This window comes from Neodiprion virginianus, chromosome 3 (assembly GCF_021901495.1).
Source record: "Neodiprion virginianus isolate iyNeoVirg1 chromosome 3, iyNeoVirg1.1, whole genome shotgun sequence".
In the NCBI taxonomy this organism is placed as follows: Eukaryota; Metazoa; Arthropoda; class Insecta; order Hymenoptera; family Diprionidae; genus Neodiprion; species Neodiprion virginianus.
Window position 1 is genome coordinate 31729226 of NC_060879.1, and position 23675 is coordinate 31752900.

The 23675-nt window shown below is 42.9% G+C and overlaps 1 protein-coding gene across 4 annotated transcripts in view; it reads right to left on the reverse strand.

The window, feature by feature from the left end:
- LOC124300594 (protein sickie) overlaps positions 1-23675 on the reverse strand; it is a 173584-nt gene that overhangs the window by 17410 nt on the left and 132499 nt on the right. For all 4 annotated transcript variants that reach the window (XM_046754863.1, XM_046754862.1, XM_046754866.1 and 1 more), the window contains 6 exons: positions 20396-20746; positions 19284-19514; positions 18558-18972; positions 18092-18233; positions 15605-15849; positions 14788-14939 (listed from right to left, as the gene is read on the reverse strand). In XM_046754863.1, coding sequence (XP_046610819.1) covers positions 14788-14939; positions 15605-15849; positions 18092-18233; positions 18558-18972; positions 19284-19514; positions 20396-20746 — 1536 coding nt within the window. The remainder of the gene's footprint in view (positions 1-14787; positions 14940-15604; positions 15850-18091; positions 18234-18557; positions 18973-19283; positions 19515-20395; positions 20747-23675) is intronic.

Consider the following 23675-nt stretch of genomic DNA (forward strand, 5'->3'; position numbering starts at 1 on the left):
GGCACGTTGGGAATCGCGTAAATTGGCTGCCTCGTCTTATTCGCCGGCGTTCTTTTGTTGTTCTTATTATCAGCGTGGAGAAAACCGTCATCTCCTCTATGCTCCGAGCTTCTCAGACTCGCATAGTTATCCACGGTGCAATTATTCTCATTCGAGTTAACGTTACCATCGATAGCAAACTTCGTCCATCCAATATCGCGCTGTACCACCTCCGGTGACCTTATGGCGGATCTTTCCTCGTCGGCATGATTATCCTTATGTACCCAGTCCGAATTAATCGTAGCATGCCTGTCGCCCTCAAGAGGAAGACTGTCGTAGACTCGCCTCACGTCGTCTCCATTTTGGAGAACGGATGTGGCGACAGGCGTCTGAGGGGCTTCCGATTCGCTACCGATAAAGGAGGTCCCACTTTCGGAGGAAATCGTGCAGCTGGATTGACGTCTGGGTCTAGTTTTGCTCGCAAAAGTGTTCAGTATCGGGACTTGGTCGTCCGGTGTTGACTTTCGACCCTCGTTCAGGGACGGGGCTCGTCTCAGACTAGCCTTGAGAGTGCCGTAGTTTTCGGCGAAGGAATCCTTCCCCGCGTCACACCATCGCGGCACCCGCGCCGATCCTTGAAGAGAAACGATCGATGACATCTCCATAGGTGCATAAGGACCGTTGGTCTCCTTAAGCAGCTCCTCGGAGTCGGATCTGTAGACTGCTCTCGGCCTGCTTCGGCCTCGAGCTCGAATGGTCGCGTACCCGTCATGGACGCGTCTCGAGCAGACGTTGAGTTCCATGATTTTTGTTCCAGTAATCAAGGTAGCGTCGAGGGTTTTCGCATCTTATTCACGTTCAGAATGACTTCAGACGTTCTGTTCCACCATAACCGTCAGCTCCGCCGCGTATCGAAACATTGCGTGGATCTGTATTCGAGTAGCGGAAACAACAAGATGTTTTTCTTCTTCTCGGAACACATGCGTTTTTTGTTTATTCAAAATGTTTCTTTCTTCTTTTGAAACTGCATCGCTGGAAGATTGACAATATCCCACTGGTTACACACGCGTCACTTTTTATTTATTCACGTCGGGGCGCATGACAATATATACTGTGTTATGGACGGGTATTTGCTTAGTTCAGTATAAGTACCATAAATTTATGGTACGCCATTGTGAAATAAAGTTGCCTGATGTTATAACCATCACAATCGTTAGGTCCCACCACGTTCGCCCCTTACCCATTTATTAACTCAGTTGCCACACGTGCGCTCTAGTTACTTGTAAGTATTTGATATTGCTATTGGTTGGAATGAGAGAAGTATTACATCAACTAATTGAATATCGTATACAGTTGAGACAAATCGATCGTTTCTAACAACACTCTTGGAAATAGTATGTGAGGCATCAAATTTTGCTAAACTTCAAAGTCAAACCAACGTATCAGTAGATCGACGAGGGTAGGATAAGAAAAAAGAAAAAAGAACAGCACCGAAGACCGGCTATTGGTAATAATAATGAATAATTAATGACGATTGAATTATAAAAGTGGTCAGTCGTAAGAAATAAATTACACGCTGCTGCGGGACTAATTGTCGAAAGCGATCTTTGGCAAGGTTCTAAATCATAGGTGGTGCGCCAATAATCATAACTAGCTCGGTTAATTGCCGGTTGAATTTCGAACGATTTCGCAACAGGCATCTTGATTTCACAATAAGTTTGAATCTCCCCGATTGGTGACCCAGATCGGCGTTTTTTTAACAGAGAACCTTATCAAAATCGTCGGTTACTGGTGACGACAGTACGCAACGATTAAGATAACCCGGGTGTACGAACGATCTCACCAAAGTAAAAGCAGTAAAATTCAAGTACCACACTTTGTGATATACAAAATAAGAGGGAAAACATCCTGTTCATGACGTGTACCATAATAAGTCTTGTGCGTGCTGCGTATAGAACGATACGAGTAATTATCAAGTGTTTTATATAAGACGGGGCTGCAACTGTATCGATGACAACAGCACAATTCCAGGCTGAAAATTTTCGCCAATTGGTTTACGTTACGATAGATATTTAAGAAACATGTATATATAAGACTGGTTTGAAGCTCATCGCTTCACGTTCGACTAAACCTAGCTATAACAACCCAACTATTCAACCTCGTCGACATCCAAGTTGCATAACTAAAACGCATAATATTAGCTGGCCGGACGAACGTTTATATTCATCGATTACCTAATTTGTTTTCTCAGCTTGTTCATCGACGGGATTATTCCGATTCGAGTCACAGATGTAGGTATTCTATCCTCGCGCAGACCGACAAAGATCCGGCGCGCCCATGCGACTTATTTCCACGTTGAATTAATTGTGTCGCGATCGTTTACACGCGCGACCAATATATCCCCGATACTGCGGCACGATCGATAGCCGGTATTTAATCGACTGGAGATATGGTTAATAACATTTATTCAGTTCACGCTTGTCCGCGCTTCCTGCTGACAAGCTTACTGCACGGTTCGATTCCTTCGTTTTGTATTCCCCAATCGATCTTGTGGTAAAGACGATGCATAGTTTTTCTTACTCCGGAATCTTCGGAGAAGACGTTTATGTGAAATTATAAATTTATACCAGCAACCGCGGTCGCCTGAAGAAAAACATAAGGAGATAGAGTGGATGAGAGAGATGGAGCAGCGAGAGTAAATTTTTCAATAAAAACGCAAGGGAGACGTTGACGACAGCAGACGATAAGCTTTTCGATTTTTTAATTATTAGCGCCGAGAACCCTTGACCAACCATTTCTCTAACAGAAAAATTATAGACTACGTATAGAACCTTCGTGCCTTGCACGATTTATATTCGAATAATCTTCACGCCACGTTATCTGGACCAGAGATTAAACGAACGAATACAATTTTTCTTTTTCCAATCCCCTCAAGAAACCAAACATACACACAAATCATTCGATGAATATCGGGTACGAAATGATTGTATCGGGTCAATGAAACACTTTATACGTTAGTGATGTTCGCAATTCCGCGATTGAACGCTCGCCTACATCGATAAACGTTGGCACACTTATGTACTCTTCGATACCCATAAGTCAATATCTATAAATAACGGTTGTCAAATCGTGAAATGGAGATCACAATTGAACAGATCCGTTTTACTCGCGTTTCTCGTTAATACTTAACACAACCGAAGTAATTATTTCCACCTTTAATTCAATTCCATGTTACACGTTCGTCCAGTAATACTATAATTCAAAATCAGCTAGCCTCGTCATTTTATCGTAAAATTCATGCTTAAATTTTCAAACCGATCTAAAAGTTACGCGATAAATTAGTAGTTTAGAGGTTTAGACCGAGGGGTATTCGATCGATCAAAAACTCCTGCCAACAGTTGGTTACAAATGCGAATTGATAATTCAAGCTTTAGTATTTACATACAGCTCGTTAACGAAAGATACTAGTAATTTTTTCTCTCGTTTTAAATTATGCAACGAAGAAGATGAACGGTAGTCTGGGGTCACAAGGAGACAGAGACAAGACAGATACACGCGATCACCGACGGACTGGACGCTGCGCATTCTAGTTCTCGAATGTCAATGCTATCTGGTTTTCTCTACATGATATATTTACGTATGTGATATGTATGTATGTGTATATATTATACACAGTAAGTATTGTGTAATGTGTATAAACCATTCCTTCGATGCAAATGTACAAAATATACGGTACCCGCTACACAGATGGAAACCAAAGCCTGTATCAAGCGACTCGCGAATAAGCCACAACCTCGAAATGAAGTAGTTCATTTCCTGAATACATGCATATATCAATGTAGCAACCCGACGAGTGGTCAGAGCCTCGATGAGATCGGTTACCCTCGGTTCAATAGTCGCGTACTAGGTATCATTAGTTCGACCGATACTCTGCGGCATGATTCTAATTGCATTTCGAAGCTATAATATTTTTACGGTATTTTCCACAGCCGGAAGTTAACCCTCTCATGCTAGTAAAATTCTGCAACGACGGTAAAATATAATCACTGAACCATTATTTACTTACAACACGATTTAGATTTTTTTTTTTTCGGACCTACAGTTCCTCGTTCCATTTTTATGCAACGCGCAATTATTCACACTTCAGCGGGTTTTAATCAAGACTGCGAATTTTTCTTGTCGTGGTTTTCTTTTCAATTTCCGCGGACTAGTCGTCAATAGGTATGCGGTTAATGGGAAACAGATGATGCCTGTTCTCCACGTCTTATAAGGAGGACGGAAATCTTCTCCTTCAAGATGCCTACTCTCGAAGTGTGCTGCAGTTGCTCACTTGACCCTGCCTCAAGCAAAATATGGCGAACGAGACACGTCGGACAAGCTGAGAAACATAAATACGGCGCACATTGCGGCGGTGTTCTTCCTGGAGAACGACATATACGTGTTTTTCGGATCACCGTCGTTTTCCTTTTCTTCCTTTCCCCTTCGCCCCTGACAATATTTTATTGCTTTATTTATTTTTTTCGTTATTTTCAATTTTACCCTACTTCTGTAATTATACGTTACGCGCAAAATTACGGAAGAGATTTCTAACGATTTCACGAAACGATCGTGGAGGATTACGTGGCTGATATTTCCGAACTCTCGGTGTGCAGAATTAACGACGTGACGTGACTAGAGGCGACCGCGAAATTATGTGTGTATGTATAATACGCAAGCATTAAAACGAGTTACGGCATTGAAGAGATATTCGATAATAACAAGAATAATAGTAATAAAAATACATGTGTGCCGCGTGTGTCTTTGTACGCATGCAGCATGAAAACGTCCGTAAATAAATATTATAATATTGAAAGTGGATGAAGCTGTTATACCTCGTACCTATAATATAAATATCGGTATAACGGAGCGTATTTAATTATTCTCTCGATACGTTGTCCTTTATTGTACCTCAATGTATTAATTTTAAGTCTTTGAAATCAAAAGAAAGTCTCTTACGACAGCCTAGAAGCTGTGGGAATTCAGTGAAATGACCGCACACCTACGTCAACTGCCTATGTATGTCAGGTACGTATGATTGCCGCGTGTTACAAAGTATAGTATAGTATCTGTATGGGAATCGGCATTGAGAGACCGGTAGCGTTGCTGCAGCAGCGAGACGCCTTGTTGTCGCAGCCATTTGTGGCGTCGTTTATTTACTGATAGGATTTCGAGATAGTCTTATCGCGGACAGAGATAAAGATGGCACCTACGCTTTTCGCCGCGGGCCTCGAACCCAGGTATAAAATAATAACTCGACCCTATTGCCTAGATCGCGACACATCTCTGCGCCTTATAAATCCAGGCGAATACGTTATTATAAATTGACCAATCTCCGAATCAGCGTCCATATGAAACCCTCCGTAGGTACAGTCAAGATCAAAATGGTTAGGATTTCCCTTTGCGTCGGTAGACAGTTGTTGGAAATAATTTGAACAAGTGTTGAAATGTTTCAATACGAGACTAACACGTTCATAATTTCTATTTTGAACCTCCGGCTCATGTCAATTCTCTGAAACACGTTAAACGATCATCTCAACACAGCATAAGTTTCGCCATCGTTAATGCAATTGAAGAGGCGGCAGATTTTTACAGAGATAAAAAAATTCCGTACTTTTGCCATTCCGTTGAGTCTATGACGAATGATTTTAAATATTTCATACGGCCTCCGGCGACTCAGGACCTCAAATCCACTCCCGATGGCATCCAACACCTGTTCGGCATTAAGCAATTTGTCATATTTTTAGTGTCAGATCAGTATCACTCAAATTTTTTTTCCAACAAGAATTTTTTTTGTCCGGAATTGGATTCCTATTTCAACCAGTTGTAACAAATTGACATGACAATTATTCACGTTGTTTGACGTAGGAACAGTTTAATTATCACTCGATTTCCTGATTCCTTTCCAACCATACGTATAGTGAGACTTGTCCTTTCCAACGCACGAAAAATATCACGGAAGTAAATGCGGTCGGTAAGGGCACATGTATGACTGACTACTTATTCGTATATATCAAAGAAATCCTGGAGGTCTCGCGGCGCAAGACGAAGAGCCCGTAGGGCAGAAACGAAGCGGCGGCAGCTGTGCGCAGTCTACAAAGAGGCGAACAAACGGAGGTAGGAGAAAATATACTTCAAGCTCTGGCGCAAAGAGTTGTATAATGGACCGCTTTGCGCGGGGAAAGAAAAAGAAATACGAAAATGGAATACAGGAAAGAGGAAAGGGGAAAAGGAGAAGAAGAAGAAGAAGAAGAAGTAGAAAATAAGCGCTGAAAGAGAACTGTAAGATGGCCGGACAACGAGACGCTCGGATCGTTCTCTTTACCGAGAACCGATTTCATACAGATAATCCGGTATATGATACGGTATAGACGTCCAATTATTACACACCTGTATAATAATATTGTTTCCGCCGATTTCGAACGACGTGAACTGATCGGTTTATACAACCTGTTACGACATATTGTGTATTTAAGTAAATTCCATTGAGGTGATAAAGCGCCAATTGCGTATACATGAGGTGTCAAAGTAACAACCGCGAGTATTCACGGTACTGGCGAAGTGAGTTTATTTTCTCTCTGCTTCGTCGTCATTCTATGTAAAATAAGTATATAATTATCACAATTCATTAGCGTGGTTTTTAGATGCCGATTACGACCACAACTGGATCACGTGCTTAAGCTATCAGTCGTCGGATGGCGTGTTTGTAGTATGTAATGCTTAGCTACGGGAAGCTAGCGTAACGCTGGGGTAAACGAGTTAAAGAGAATACAAAAGACAAAACAACTACGTCAGTTTTAATGATCCAGAAACGGCGATTGGTTGGCCAGTTGGCTCCAATAAAGACGGGGTCTTCGGCATCGCGAGAAGGGCTGACGCCACCCCGTTCCTCCCCCTCCACCATCCCCCCACGCATTCGTCGGCCACGTTCGTAGCGCGAGCAAAGCGACTGCTTACTAATGAACGCTACCCACGAGTCATCTTTCGGACCTCGCGCATCGTGCAAGCAGCAAGTGCACACGGGCGTAGCGTAAGTGCATCCTTGGTATTCAACCAACAAAGGCTTATTTCCTCCGCTGAGTAAATTCGATTCGATTAACCCCTCTTTGTTTAGTTCCATTGACTCGGCGATGAGACCTAATAAAATCTCGTTTTATCAACCTATCCAACGCGATTAATGTACCCAATCTATCTCGCCTATCAAGAAACCATCACCACATCGGCGTGGCAGCGACTCCGGTTCCATTTCAGAGTGGATCAAAATGAACTCGACGTAACTACGAATGATCTAAACTCGAGTTTACTGATTGTATTAGCTGCAGTTTTATCGGTGAGTGGTAGTGAAAATTTTACCACGGGGGAGAAAGTAGTTTTCTAAATCATTCGACTCGAGGTCTATTTGGCTGTACTTATATCTTAAGAAACTACCAAAATTCTTGAAAGGACAACGATTACAGCAGAGAAACATTGAGACCGTGAATTCCTGATGATCGTCGATCGATCAGCCGACTTTAGAAATCTTCCATCTAACTCTATACAAGCAGGTATTTTGCATAATTTGAGCACTGAAATGGTACTCGCGATAGGATCGCAGCATTGAGTTCGATTCGTAAGATCGATACCGTGTTTCACCCCGACCGAGATGCGTACCGGAACAGGAGTACGTTGCGAGGATACGTTGATGCATTGATATGGCTATGTGAAGACCAACCCGAAGCGCGCAACGCAACGCAGCGCATAACACGGAAGGGTTTGTTCTCCTCCATAGCCGAGCCTAACCCGACAGATCTCGAACTAGCCACTCAATGCCTGAGTATAGTCGTCCCCTTTTAGCCCCAGCGAAGAACCGCGTCGAATTTATAAGGCGAGTGCAATCGCCTCGAAGTGAAGCAGATACTTCGAGAACTGCACGCGCTGGGTTATACCCACGCAGAATACCGGTCGCGGTAATTCGTGCAAGAAAATTGTGTCAAGATTTCGCGTATACACCTAGGTATAAGAAGAATACAAGATTTCTTCGTCAGTTTTTGTTCGCGTAAAATTATACCACACGAGTGAAAAATCAAAGTAGAAAACATCGCGAAGCGCAGCTCATTTCAGGCTCGCGATCCTGCGATCAGCAGCTAAACTAGAGAGAATGACGAGCAGAGCGCGTGAAAAACCCTCGATGGTGTTCGCACGTATAAGGGATGGGCGGACATGGTGTGCGTCGGAGCGAGTTACAGGATCCGGGCCCTTCTTGCCTCCGCTCGAGAGAGAATTGTAGACCGAGTAGTAGTAACTCGATATCGGATTTATTTCAGCCGGGATTTTATCCGTCGGACATGGCTGGTCGGCGCCAATGGAAGTGTCTGAGTCGCCGCTCAATTGTCATCGGAATATTAATAATTAACCGGCCACTCAACGGACCCGCGTTCTCTCTACAATCGGTAATAATTTTCAATAAAAATACCGATCGCAACGATACGTTTAATTCGCTGAATTGATATTTCAACCGCGACATTAATCATTGATCAATTTTTTCAATCGTATATCTTGGTCAACTGCAAAACGTCCAGCTACCATTTTCAATCCAAACAGCACCGTATGTCCGCAAGCGAAAAGTTATCTAATTTTCCCTTAGACGATAAGTCACGGGCGCTATAAACCATGCCACACCAGAGAGACACGCAATGCGTTGTATATACGTAAGATACACGTGCGGTAGGGACGTGCGATGAGTTTAATTGAAAATCAATCACGATTGTACGGCACCTTCTTCTTGCTTCCGGACGCCCCCCGGTTCTTGCTTTCTTTTTTTTTCCTCTCTTTATTTCCTTTCTCCTTTCTCTTATAATTCAATTGTTAATTTTCCCTGTAAAGTAGATAATGCTCGAAAAAAGCCCTCAAAGTTTGCGCAAGCGGTAGTAAAGTTTCTCAATTCTAAACAACCTGAACGACGAGTCAATTAATTTCTTTTCTCAGAGTTTCATTGCAGTTTATACATACTCACACCGGAAGTATTAATATGCAACGTCTGTTTTCATTATTCATGCGGGCCTCGTACTTATCTTTGCATACTTGAAGAATTCGGGTGAAATTTGAATTCATAACCTACGTCTCTGTGATCAGAGGATTCTGTGAAAGGTAGGGATAATTTCGGATTTCGGGATTATTATTGCACAAATGACGAACGGTGCAGGGAAAATCGGCTACCTGACACCGCCGTTTTACGACGCTAGAAGATGGAGAAAAACCGGGAACAAGGTTTTGGGGTCGATTGTCGAATCCTTTAGAAAACGGGAATCCGGTAGAAGTGAAAAAAAGGGGGGATTTTTCTTTGGCCCAACGCGATTTTGACTCGACCGTTGCCTGCTCCAACGACACGTAAGGCCAGTTTTGGCTTTTCGCTTTTCTGTTGTGTTGACACAGTGCAGGGACCCCAAAACCATTCTCTCCGTGTGTATGTGACTTTTCCCAAGAGGCCGGCTGGCTGGCTGGCTGGCTGGCCCAAAGTTGTTCGCCCACTGAGAATAAGGGACCCCAGAAATATCCTACGGGTACTTTTGTTGATCTCCCTTCGTCAAGGGACGGTCACGGAGTCCTAAATTTCACCGGTATATTAAAGAAAACGGCGGTAAACGCGTCGTCGTTGCTCTTGGCCGACTTCCTCATTTCTCCGATGCACGTGCAATGGTTCTGCAGCTTACGCATGAATGCAGTCATCCCGTCTACCCACATTTATTACGCGTGCAGAAGTTGGCTCCGGTAGCCACGTGAGGATCAGCGGAACTTGCGCCTTTACACGTGCCTTTCACGACAGGTGGATGATATTTTACTTTGAATAGCATGCGAACTGTGCGCACCCCCCCCCCCCCCCCCCCACCACGCTTCGGTTCTCAAAGTAGAGCTTTTCCTAATCTCACAACCGAAATTGAAAGAAGATGAAAGAAAATTTTCGACCGTTCCAACCACCGGGGTCGGTGGGCAGGGATGTTTTAACTCGTGGCAGGTGCATCGATGTCTGAATCGTTGGTGGGAATAAGGAAGCGAGTGGACTCGGGGAGCGCGTCTAGCTAAAAAGAATAGGAATAAATTGTGACGAGACTACAGAGAGGGAAGAGAGAGGTGGGGGTGAGGGGGGGGGGCAAGCAGCTTCTACGCAGGGGAAAGAAAAGGGGAGAAAATCGAGGAATACGAGCGTAAGAGAAGAGAAGTAGAAGAAGAAGAGAAAAGTGGAAAGAGAGGAGGTCGCACGCGGAATGTTCAATGCGGGAAGTTGCAAACGGCAACGGTATAATACGGACGCACTCTGCAGAGCTCTGCACGATTCGCCTTATACGTCGCAGATCTATCGATGTACTTGATTCCAACTTTTAGATCGTGCGAGTGCCTAGATAGCATCTTCTAAAGGGATTCATCGAACCAGAGATTCACTAAGGAATCAATCGACTATAGATATGAAGAAAGATCTATTTCTTTTTCGGAATCACGTTCGTTCGAAAATTTGTGTTTTTGGACATGTCGAAGATAAATGATGAGACAGTCGTACCGCGGGAAAATTTTTTTAAAGAAACCTCGGTACACGTCATGACAAAGGTATTCGTTCACAAAATAAAATCAATATGTAAGCATACCCTATAGATATCGATAAGATAAAGGAATTAAGGCCGGTGAGTCACCATCAAACAGAGAGCTGTATACAAAATTGTATAATTACGTGATCGTTTTCACTTATCACTGCGAGACTGAACTGAGCAATTACAATAGTGGCAAAAGAAACTATCTCAAACAATTGCTTCCAATTTTTTATCTTTTTATTTTTAACACTATCAACGTAACGTCGACATTTTTCATTTTATTTTCTGGTTTTTTTTTTTTTTTGTTTCCGGTTCTTGTAAAATTTGTCGCTCGGTCTTCGATATTGTTTTATGGCCGCAGAGTTTTATTTTTCCAATGCGGCACATCCACGTCCACCCGCGTTCACTGGCAACCTGTCCCGGGACGGACTACTGTTGCTTCAACCGCGTCTCGACGCCGACTGCCTCGCCTCCCCCACCGTCCGCATCTCAGACGCGACGCTTCGACGCCTCACGTTGATTGGTCCGGGCACAATGACCTTGCGACGTCGTAAGCCCCCTTCCCTCTCCTCGGCATCCTTTAGCAGGGTACTTGTTGAACCGTACGGTGCAACAATAGTCGTCGCATTGTTGCACTTTCGCGCCAAAATTGTACTGAAGCATGGCATTGCATAGCCTACGCTGAAGTAAGTGCCTACGTCTAAATTTGTTGTCCGCGAAGAAGAAGAAAAAACAAGACGAAGCGGGAGGAATACGATGGAGACAAACGTTTCCTTCTTTGAGTTTTAGTGATTTCCTTTCTACGATTGTCGTGCTTTCTATGAAAATTATATCGTCTTTTCAAACAAGTCTGCAATAAAAGGCAGCTGCGCTGGATGGAATGTATGCAATTGGGTCATTGCATTTTAACAACAGTATATGTGTATAAAGCAGAAAAATAAAAAAAAAAAAAAACAGTCAAATGGTATTTTTTCTTTTGCTTCCAAGAACGTAATTGCAAATTCTGTTTTATCGAGAAAAGAAGAACCATGAACTGATTGTTTTTGGTTTCCCTGCTGTATGCGCATGTCAAATTTTTGCATACTAAAATCTAATTGTATGAAACCAAAATATTGCAACTCTACGCCCTTAATGGGGGATTAACTAATTCAAATCACCTTCTCACTGTTCTGAGAGTTCCATCATTTCTGGCTTTTATGTATGACCAAATATGCAACAGCAATACGTGTAAGAATACCGAAATAGAAAACTCAAAGAATAATTGTAAAACATTTTCGATCGTTTTCTTACAGTATTCATATTATTTGAAATCCGTTAAACAAATTTATTTCACATCAATGAAAAACCAGAAGTTTTTCAATAAAAACATTTCGTCGTATTTTTCTCGATTATTTTAATTACCTTTATTCTTTGTTTAATCCTTTTATTACTCTTTGAAGCCCAATAAAACGCACAACTTTGTATTTCGAATCTAATCAGGTTTTGTGATTGAGATAATTACAGGTCTGAATGATGAGAGAATAAACTGATATGGCACGCCAGCAATATTCAAAGCAATTGAAACTAAATTCCAATCATGTATCGAGGTAACTGTAACTGGTATTATCCGAGCCACTTTCAACTTTTGACTATCACATGTATGTGCTCTTGGTACCGTATTACGGCTTCTTGGCGGCCGCACGCACGTCGAATTTTATTTCTAAGCCAGATGTAAAAGAAAGAGGCCACGAAGGCACGCATACCCCAAAAAATCCAGGCAAAAAGTTGTACTTTAGGACGGTGCGTTCACAGCGGCGATGCAGCGATGACCGGGGCAAGAAACGGACATAGTCTACACGTTAATAGACGCGTGCGTGTGTTCGTACCGTTAGCGTGGTTCGCCTTCAACAGGACATTCGTCGAGTGCACGCTGCAGGATCCTATCTCTCCTTTGTCTGATATCCACAATTTTTTTTTTTTATCACATTTTTTATTCCCCGCTACTCAGCTGCAACGCGTACGGCTGGATATCCTAAGCTAATATTGGAGAAACTGTACTGTGAGATATATATCAAGCGGAAATTCATCACGGTCTCGTATGGTTGAAATACTATCACACATATGTGGGTAGGTAAATACATATTTTTGAAAAGTACAAACAAACGCGAGGATCGCGGTGACAAAAAATCGTGGAAATGGGATGAGACATTTTTTTTTCAAATTTAAAAACGTTTTGAGGTATGCGGGGAGAGATTCGTGAGTGGCCTATGTGTAAATACTCGGCACTCATACGTGTCTCTCACATGGCGCTGCACCCAAGCCCATGCAGCAGCCTCGTTGCGTAAAATCCAATAAAGATTGCCAGGCGACCAATAGCGAGCGATAAAATGCAGCCAGCGTTATCCATTGACTCGAACGGGCACGGGGCGATAATATTTTATGCTTTACTTTCGTTGGTTTCGGATGGGTTTGAAATCTCGTGCACACACACACACACACACACACGTACCGACCGATATCATTTATTACACAGAGGTTTGAAATACACAAGCGTGGGTGTAGCGGTTGTCGTTTGGCTTTACGGCTTCAGCTTGCGCATCAATTTCACTAAATGTCCCATGGAAATGGCTTAATCGATTCCGTCAAGCTGCGCGTAACTACAAAAATATACCTATCGTATCACAAACGAGTTGCCGCAACGCGAACAACTAACGATAAATGGATATTAGCCATCTTCGACAGGTATGGTTGAAATTCCACACATCCTTATTTCGTTGAGGTATCGAAACACATGCATTGGAATGGCGACAAAATTGATTTGTGCCGATAGTCACGTTTGGGAAAGTGCGGGTCATTTGCACACATAGGTATGTATAACAGAGAACGCCGAACTTGACGGAACGCGTTCTTATAATCAGCGAAATGATCGTTGACCAACGGCTTGACTGTGATTCAGGTTGAAATTTCTCCAAAGCACGTCAAGAGACTAGGCAAAGAATTTTCTAAAAGATTCTTATACGATTAAAAACCCGCATTTATCCAATAGACTGGACATTGATAATTTTTTTCCACTTCTACTTATACTGCATATCACTGATCACAGTGAATGCCGATCGTTAAGTTTGCTACCGAAACACCGCGGGGATACCGACGTGATGGAAACTCGTAAAACCTGACTGTAACGTGATGTCACTGCAAAAGCAAATTACTAACGGACAGAATCGTGGTAAAATGCAAAATTGCCACTCAATAGCATATATAAGTGGTTTTTATTAGCACAGCTACATCTTCATCTAAAGTTGATTATTCAAAAGTTTATCGCTATTAAATTGCCCGCATCCGAGTGCAGTCCAATTTCGGATTGAGACGCGTGTACAAATATTTTTCGCATTTATCAAGAAAGATAACCTACGTTACTTGTGCAGAAACTATACATGAATCTGTTAATGGTTAAACATCTTGAATCTCTATTCCTTACCAAGCATTAGCATCGAATCATTAACTTTAAATATTTTATGTACATTTCAAACCTGCCACGCGGTAAATTTACTTGATGGGGATACGTTATAGTCACGTTTAATAGTAATTCAAGCTAATGCGCATTACGGATTCACCCGATTTTCGACGATGAATCGTACAAGAATTCGCAGTAGCTGCTGCCTCACTCAGAGCCATGCCTTATGTACAACCATCGGCACCCATAATGGCTGCGGCAATTACCATATCCCGGTTGATATATTCTTATTCGAATCGGTTTTCGGATAGATATATGTAAATTATACCAGAATTTCGTTTCAACAAAGATTTCTACGTAGTTTACGTAATTTGAAATAAATTTTTTTCTGCTTCTTCAGCGCATTAAAAATCATTTGCGGAAATAGCACTTACACAGTCACGACTTTTTAGCGGCCGTAGCGAAAACGGTATCTCGGTGTTGGATCGCTTCGCGCGCGTTTCAGCAAATTGCAAACGTTGGAATTGCATGCGCACTGTGCAAAGTCGGTACGAGTATATATTCCAGAACAGAAGTAATTGAAACCTGCACCGTTGAAACGTAGGTGTAATTATGCAGTGGTTTGGAAAACCATCGACTCACCTGTGCAATGACCGTGCAAATATACTGTACGCAAATTCGCACCGCAATGGATATTACGCGACCAGAAATTGAAGCAATCTTCCTCGAACAATCTAATATTCGAGATCGTTATTCGATTCAATTTTAAAGAGCACTCACATTCGTCGACAGCTGGCTGGTGAGGGAATGAACCTTTTCTTGTGCGTCAAGAAGCTCGCGTCTCAATTTGCGCAATTCGTGTGCCTGCTTCTCCTCGGCTGAACTGTAGAGGCTGCTGGCAGTTGAGACCAGGGACACCGAGGACCCGTGAACTGCGAGTGAAAGAAAAGGTCAAACGCTTGTTGTGCCAGCGAATAAAAATGGTACGACACCGTCTAAAAAATTTTGTCGTCCGGCAGGTCGTTAAAAATTCTACCAGTTTGCTAGAATTTAATGGCGCGTTTGTGTGACTGCGGGGTTTGGCCTCGTCTCAGTGACTTCGAAACCCCGTTAGTGCGCAACAACTTTTTACCGACTTCTTACTCGACTGCAGAATTGACAGACGCTCTCTTCTCAATTTTATGGTCAATATTTTTTCTGGTCCAAAATAAAGCTGAAGGTATAAAACATATTCGAAAAGTTTTGATTTACTGCAGAATTCATTTCAAATTCTTAAAACGGCTTAAGGGATTTACCATATTAGCAGGATTTGTAAAGAATTTTTTACACTCGATTTAATCAACTAACTATGTACCTATACTGACTGTATAAACACCTCCGTCTACTCTCAGATTTCACTTCTCGACCATGTAAAATTTCGCGACTATCCTTAATACGTAAAAAAAAGAAACCAAAGACTCGGAAAAAAAAAAACACCGAACAGCATGAAAAAAACTCCGGTTATTTCGTGTAGTCAGCATTTTTTGTTTTCAAATATGTTAATCCACAAACAGTCGAGCAAGAATCGATGTTTTGCATGTACGTTACATCAACTTACTGTCGTCATCTTTGTGGACGTGTTGATAGAGGTTCGGGTGTTGCCTTGGAGCGTGCGTGGGTGTCGGTGATGTTGGTTGAGACCAGTGTTGTCCAGGACATCCCGCTGAGCCTACGGGCACGCTGTAGTAGGGCTCGACCCCGACACCGACCCCAACTCCAACCCCAACCTCCTCCCCGACGGAGGAAGACGCGCCACTTCCTCGGGCGAGCATGGACGGGTACATTTTTTCACTTTTCGTTGACCTGAACCGATCAGAGATAAACCCAAATACGTTGAAAGTCATTAGCGAAGTATTATTGTTTTATCTTCGTGTGATGTTTTTTTCTTGAAGTTTCGCAGAGATAGTTAATGCAAGGCGCGGAAATGTCAAAAAACGGATATATGGCACTGTGGGAACTGATTCTTGATTTTGGGCTGATTTATGGTAGGACGACCGTAAAGATCACGGAACCCAATTTTATTGATTCTTTTGAAAAATGATTATGATACTCATTTCTTCGTGTTCTCCATTACCGTTAAGGTCGCCATTATTTTACTTCTTTAAGTTTTCTTTTCATTTCCGCAGTACTGTGTATATCCGTGCAATCTGCCGACACTCCCGTCTATATACAAATAAACGATACTTGAAGATAAAGTGTATCGTTATACAGGCACTGTGAAAGCAGTTAGAGTTACGAGAAGTAACAAAACAGAGAGCCTATTCTCAATTTGTGATATTGCTTGATAATTTCACTCGTTAAGGTGTAACAACAATTTCTTTCTCTTGTCCTCAATTCGCTAAGAGCTGCAGGGTATTATAAGGCAGCAGAAGAAAACGTCAACGTAAACAAGTGAGTTTGAAATTACGCCAACAACTGCAGTCACTAGTGGTGCATATATTCACCGTAAACGTTCAATTAGTGGCTCGAAAGTTTTCTGCCCTTTCCCTTTTTTCTCATTAACTCTTTTGCTCTCATTTCACTTCTCGAGAATTTAAAGAATAGACTCTTTGTGACTGAATGTACAGGATGGATCGGAGAAGTTTTAGAGCGAAATTTTTTGTTAACGCGATGTATATCAAGCACCGTCTTGTGCGTGAAAAAAAGAAAATGATTTCTCTTCGTTTCACATTTCGCTTAGAGTCTTTCGGGGCCAACCTGTACATACCAACGCAACTGAATATAGGGTACAAGGTATGTGTATTTATGGTTGCTACGCATGCGAAGGCGCACAAATGACATTAAGGACAAAGAAAAGTAACCGAAAACATGAAACGAATGAGTTAAGAATTAAGAAAAGGAAAAAAAGAAAGAAAAAGAAACGAAGGAAAGAAAAATACTGGTGTAGACATATTTATAAGCTTGTCAGATGCAAGAACACAATCGAGCGTTGTTACGACCACGTCGCTCCAATTACTTCGATTACTTTAATTACTCCAATTATTACCAAACGTGAACCACTCAGTACAGTGTCAAACTTTCTCATACGTCGATGTGCCGGGAATCTTTTGAACCAAACGGCCATCGTTCTAACAGAGTACAAATTGAACACCATCTCCACGTGGACCGCTTGACGCTACGCCGGAACGTATGTTGGGTTGCATACGCACAGGCTCGAGCAAACTGAATTTCATGCAGCCGTGGAAAATGTACCGAATTTATCAGTAGGCGATTTCTTTAGTACAACAAAATTTTGCATAACGATACTAAAATTTGTAATCGCTAAATTTTTGGTCGAAAACAACCTTTTATTCCGAAGATTATCGACTTCTGTAACAATAATCTTCGGTTCATCTTCTTTGTACCAGAAAACTATTTTCCTAATTTATGGCTTCGAGTTGCTGAGTGCAAATTTTTAGATACTTCAAATTGGTCGCGATCAAAAGATTCGGGCGGTACATCGATACCGTATATATCGTGTGTGTACAACTCTTTTTGGTTTTTTTTTGTTTCAGTTTTTCTACCTTGGGAAGGTCCTGTCCCGCAGATGGCTAAAACGGTACCAAATCGCTTTGTTATTTTGTTCAGAGATTCATTGTTCTTTTGAATAAAATCATTCACATAGTAGTTTTGCGGTGTGGACGAAAAAAGAATTTTGTAAAAATATATCACCGCACTGTTCTGTATACAAAATTATTTGTTCGAAACGATTGTAGACGAGAAAAAAACACAGGTGCTTGAATGGATGTTTTTACAGTGCAAGAAAACCAGGATTCGATTAGTAATTCTAGTCTATGGGTTTAATACAAGCCTCGAATTTCAATTTCTAATATTTGTGGAAAATTATCATTCGAATTATTTTCATAATCGTCACTCGTAAATTCTGTCACTTCAATATTATATGCGAACACACAGCAAAAAATGAAACACTGAATTCGGCATCAACCCCATGCTCAATCTCACGATAAATTTTTTTCGACCTATCAATACGAGGCTCATATCTTTTGGCCTTAGACCAGACGATAAAATTTGTGATAGATAAAATGGAGATGAACGAGCTTCTCACCTGATCGAGTTGCTTCTGTTCAGCCGAGGCGGAGCTGGTGATCCGGTGGAATCCCTCTGGTGCATCAGAAGGCGGGCGTGGGTTAAACTGGCTCGATGGGAGCCAAGCGACTCGACGCTGTCCGCTTCACACAGGCCCATACCTGGCGGATGGTAATAAGAAGAATGAAACAAAAATTGACACTTGCACGATAAATATCAGAGAACTGGAGAAAACTACCGTGCAGTGAAGCCAAAGAAGCGATGATTCAAGAACCACAAAAACCGATATTCTAGAAACGCGAACATTCACTTATCGGACCCAAATTCATCAGGTGTTTGAAACATTTGTTTATGTTCGAAATGATTCAATAATTATCATCCAGCGTGACTCGTATGTATTCCACATTTTCGTCTAGCAAAATAATTCCATCCCATTTCCTCACGACAAATGAAACATCCGTCAAGTGCGATCGGGTACAACTCACCTTGGCTGCGTCCGCTGGGTGTGTAGGTGTTGCTATGTCGCATCCATGATGTGGTGGCGTAGGGACTGCTGCCGGTGTAATATCCCTGGACATCGGGGGCAGCGTAGTTGCTGCAGGTGTCGCTGAGGCTACCGTCGGAGGGCTTGAGAACCCGCGGAGTGAAGGAAGACGTTGCACCGCCGCGATGGTGCGCCGCGGCAAAGAGGGCAGTGAACTCAGGGCTTCCCGGCTTCGGGAGGCTCTGAGAACCAAGCATCAGCCGATCCCGTACCGACTGCGATAACTGGCTGGCACTCGCCCCCGTAAGGCTGTAGCTCTTGTAGTGATGACCTTGGCCTTGACCCTGACCTTGATTTTGACCAGAGTTCGCCTGAAGCTCGGTAGTGCAGGTCTGCGTGCCACCCGACACCTTGACCTAGATGAAATTTATTCGATCATTCGAATGGTTTCAGTGAGTCGGTATCGATTTACAGAATTGGAAGAACCCCTGTAGCAGCTTGAGGATCGGAAAGATATATTCTGGAATCGCAAACGTCCGTCGTAAGCTCGAAATGTGCTTAGTTCGATTCATTACGACATGTTGAGGATTTTTCAATTCGTGGTGCAGCAAGCCCCGCAATGCCTCAAAAGTTTTCATTTAAGATTTTTTATTCTTTGTCGGACGTTGAACTCTCATATAGGAGGATGAGAAATAGAAGATGATTAGGTTTCGTTACCAATACCAACCTTCGTACGAGGAACAGCGCTGACCTGCGCCGTCCTGGTAGGATCCTTGCTTCCGTTTTGCGAACCATTGGTGTTACTGGTTCCGGCACTGTGCCTCTTGACGTATCCGAAGCTCTGTGGAACCCCCCTGACCTTGCTGCTACCGCCACTGCTGGTCGAGGTACCGGAAGAAACCTTCTGTGGCTTCTCCCCGTTCGCGTACTCCGCCATTGCCTGTTTCCGATGCTTGTCCTGAAAAGAGCGCGACACGTCACGCGAGGCCGCGTATAATGCTATATCTACATACCACACACATACACGACAGCGCAGAAAAAGGAAAGAACGGAAAGAGGATGACTAACGACGAGGACTATTTTCGTATATCAGTTTCTCCACTTTGGCCAGCACGCATGGTATACACACGTCCAGTCCGCAATGTGGTTTCAGGAAAACATTTCTTCGCGTTAGTAATTGCAACAGTCATTGGAACAAATGTTTTCCTGTGCGTTCCACGCTCCATTCCACTTAACCGGGATGAAACACGGCTAAACTTATCTCGTCCTCCGCAGAGCTGGATGGTAACGGATGAATTTCTTTTACACTTCGTTAGTCGCCATTCCTGTATCTCCGAAGAGCTGTCAGCTGGCAGCTGAACCCCGAGAGCTCATAAACAATATGTTTTGGAAAGACATTGCAGATCACAAATTTTGCCAAACAGAAAAAAAACCTTCAATGGTTCAAGTCAAACAATTAATGAAGGTTGGGCAACTGTTCCTAAAACTTCAAAAATACTAAGGTAAGATTATACTAAACAATACCAAAGCAGGTTTAAAAAAAAAAAATAACCAGAGACACTAGCTCAGCAAGAAATCCATTCTCTAAAACTAGAAAATTGCAGTCAGAGTTGCTGAAAAGATTATTTATGACGATATTTATGAGTTTCCTAAGTTTTGCCAGGTTTGTAACAACCATGTCTTTCGTTCATATGTGAACGCTTCTCCTGCCGACAATTCTTCCTTTCTCCGTTTGGACCGAAATTGCATGAAACTGAGTCACTGATTGGCCGTTGACTTTAACGACTGGGAAGAAGCTAAATGTAGAACAAGGTTTTCTCCGAAATTTTTTTAACTGACCTGAGATCGCCTGGAAGGACTAGGACTTGGTGGGCCCGGATGGCCAGTCGGGTCCCTGTCTCTCGCAGCGCCAGCCTCTATGTACATTTTCCATTGTTGGCTGTTCGAGTTACTGTTGGAGCTGTTGCTGTTTTGTTGGGGCTGCTTGAACGCTGAGGTGTCAGTTTGCTGCGAGCTGTCAGACTTTTTCACGTGGTGGTGACCGCCTGGGTGCCTCGAACTGACGACTCTGTGTACCACGTTGTTCCCAGCGGGGTGGCCCTGCTGCTGTTGTACACCTGGTCCTTGGGGGGTGGCACTCCCGCTCACAACGCCACCCCCCACAACCACGCTACCGCCTCCAGGCACCCTCTGTTTTTCAACATCATTCTTCATTATCACATGTTTATCATATTCATAGCGTACACAAATGTATTCAAATTCAAATTATCTGATCCAAGTAGCTTGAAACTGACACAATGAGGACGACTGACATTAGTTATACAATTATGGGTATATGGGTATATGGGTATATGGGTATACAATTTGTCAGAAAACTTTTCGACTGTCCTAATTTCAACATCTCTGATTTCTTTTAAGGTAGTAAATAATATTTTAGATTCTCAATTATTCGGAAATCCTGCAGTGAGATTTAACACTTCCATAAAGCTTTCGTCCCTAAGCTTAAACTGAGTAAAAAAAAAACATGAAATTCAAGCATTCCGGGCAGTCCATAAACATTTTTCATACAGCACCCGTTTCTATGGAATTAAATTTATGACGAAACGGTGTCAATAAATTTTCGGATAGGATCAAAAGTTTCCGTATAAACCTAAAATAGTGCCGCGTCACTGATACGGATAACACAGCGCCACCGCGCCGTATATTTTACAGTACATATCAAATTGATGCCTAGCAGCTTAAAACTTTTTTGCACAACGATGATCATCATTAATTTGACTAATCACGTTATCGCGATTATTGCAGATATAGCGAGTTAGTTAAAATAAGAAATCACATCCTGAAAAAAAATTAAATAAAATAGAATAGAATAACCGCGCCGCGTAAAATCACATTTCCGCGTCTGAGATTTGAGTAGCTGAGCTGAAAGAAAAATTGGTACGAAAAACGTGGTGGAAGAAGACCGAGGAAGTGGCGAACGGGAGGGACGTGTACCCATGCTATAAAAGTTGAGATACGTGACTGAAATATCGACGAAAGAAGATTGCGTAATAAAATTCTCCCGACCTGAATAATTTTCCACGACCTACACCAAGCGTAGACGCAGCCGCCTATGTACCTAAGTCTGTACACTCTTCTCGTGCGACCAATTTGATTCTATCGATTTCCCACGGGGCCGTATCATCGAGCCTCCCGCTGCATGAATCAGAGGAGTCAGTAGGGGTCTTTCTGGAGTTTTTCGATGGGGTGTGTCTCATTCTCCTCTCTCTCTCTCTCTCTCTCTCTCTCTTTCTCTCTCTCTCTCTCTCGCGAGTCTCGAAGCGTCGTGACTACACTCGACGGATCTCTACGAGCCCGATGGGTGAGTCATGGGGGTCGGCACCCCGTAAACTGTTCGCAGTTTGGGCCGAGCCGCACTTTGGCTTACACATGGTGAACTGTACGGTTCAAGTTCTTATATGTACCTAGGACCTTACTGTAGAGAGTTTCAGCGGCCGGCTGCCACACGTGTTCCTTGCTGTCAGAGGCAGTTGACACCTACCACACCCAGACGTTACCCATGACTCTGGGCTTATGATTATACGTAGACCCCGTAGAAACAATAAATATTTCCCATGAAGCTTTGAACTTTTTTCTACCGTTAGACGGCTGCGCCGCTGACGCATCAGCAGCCGCCGCCTCAAGAACAACGTAGAAGACGAAATTCCCTACATTCAAGTTGATGAAAAACGATTTTTAAAACTCACCATCGATTACGTATCACCCCCGACTACCAGCTCCACAACATTTAGCGAAATGTCTTTTGTTACAAGTCTGATTATCCTCTTTTCTAATTAACCACACTCGGACGCTTTTTATCTTCCCAACCGCAGTTGGAAACGCTTTTATACAATTCGTCCTCGTCGATTTATTCTTCCGGTACTTCGTTGGAATTTAGACTCTCGATAGTAAGATTAAAGAGGATGAGCAGAAGTTATTTCCAAATCTGAGTGAAAGTATTCGATCAGCGCACAACCGATTACATCGCAGTTAAATTTTCGATCCGTCCGCTGGTACGGTTCAAACGAAACAAGATTACTCTTATCGCGCACATGGAGTCACTACTTTAACGCGAAAATTATCGGTGCAAGTACAGCACGGTCTCTCATTACTCTCCAAGAATATTTGGGTCACGAGTTGCACTAAATTACTGGCACGCAGGTCCGTTTTCTGTGGGTGCGTAACGCGTTGCTCGACAGAACAGTAAACTGCGTAATCGCGCTTGTGCGAGAAAAGAAGAGGCGGAGCGGCCGGACAGTGCTTGCACGCACTTCCATGGACACGTGTAAACTGGCCACATCAGGCATACATACACCATTCCGACCACCCCCAGCTGCCATATGAGCCGGGTGTGTTATGACGTACGTACACATCCTCACGGTGCGTAAGCCACACGCGCACGCAACGCTCAACGCTCAACGCTTCTGCCCTATCACGAAAAAAAGGGCTGCAAGACCGTTTGCACAGTGGTGGTATAATAGTACGCATGCGTTGTGAATGCGTGAATGTTTTGCGTCGTGAGAAAGCGAGCGACATGCAGAGTGCGTCCACCCCGACTCCGATTGTTGTTACTTAGCTGATATCGATTGCGCAACTCGACCTGGCGTGACCCGTCTACATAATTCAATCAAGAAGTCCAATCTTCGGCCTTTGGTTTGAGTCTCCTTAAGTCGATTTCGGGTCAGGCTTGATGGCATGGAGTTTTTGGGTTCGTTAATTTAGGGGCAGGAGGGTATAACGACGACTAAATTGACTTATATATCCGTTTTGCCCTAAATTTCTGACGTAAAGCATTCTCTCTTCGCCGTGCCTCTGTTATGCAGGTACTGGGTGAATACCGGGAGTCTTATCACGTTAAGGGCGGTACACCGAGTTGACGTCTGAGAAGGAAAAAGGACCAACCGAATTTTTCCATTATTTTAAAAACCATGAGATTGTAGATCCCTGGGTGATAAATGGATTGACTAAACTTCTACACCTTTAACGTATCAGTGGTCTGTTGAGTTTTTGGTTCGAACTTTGTTTCGATGCGATACCATACCACAAAGAAACAAGAATTATTAATCCAAAACTATGATCA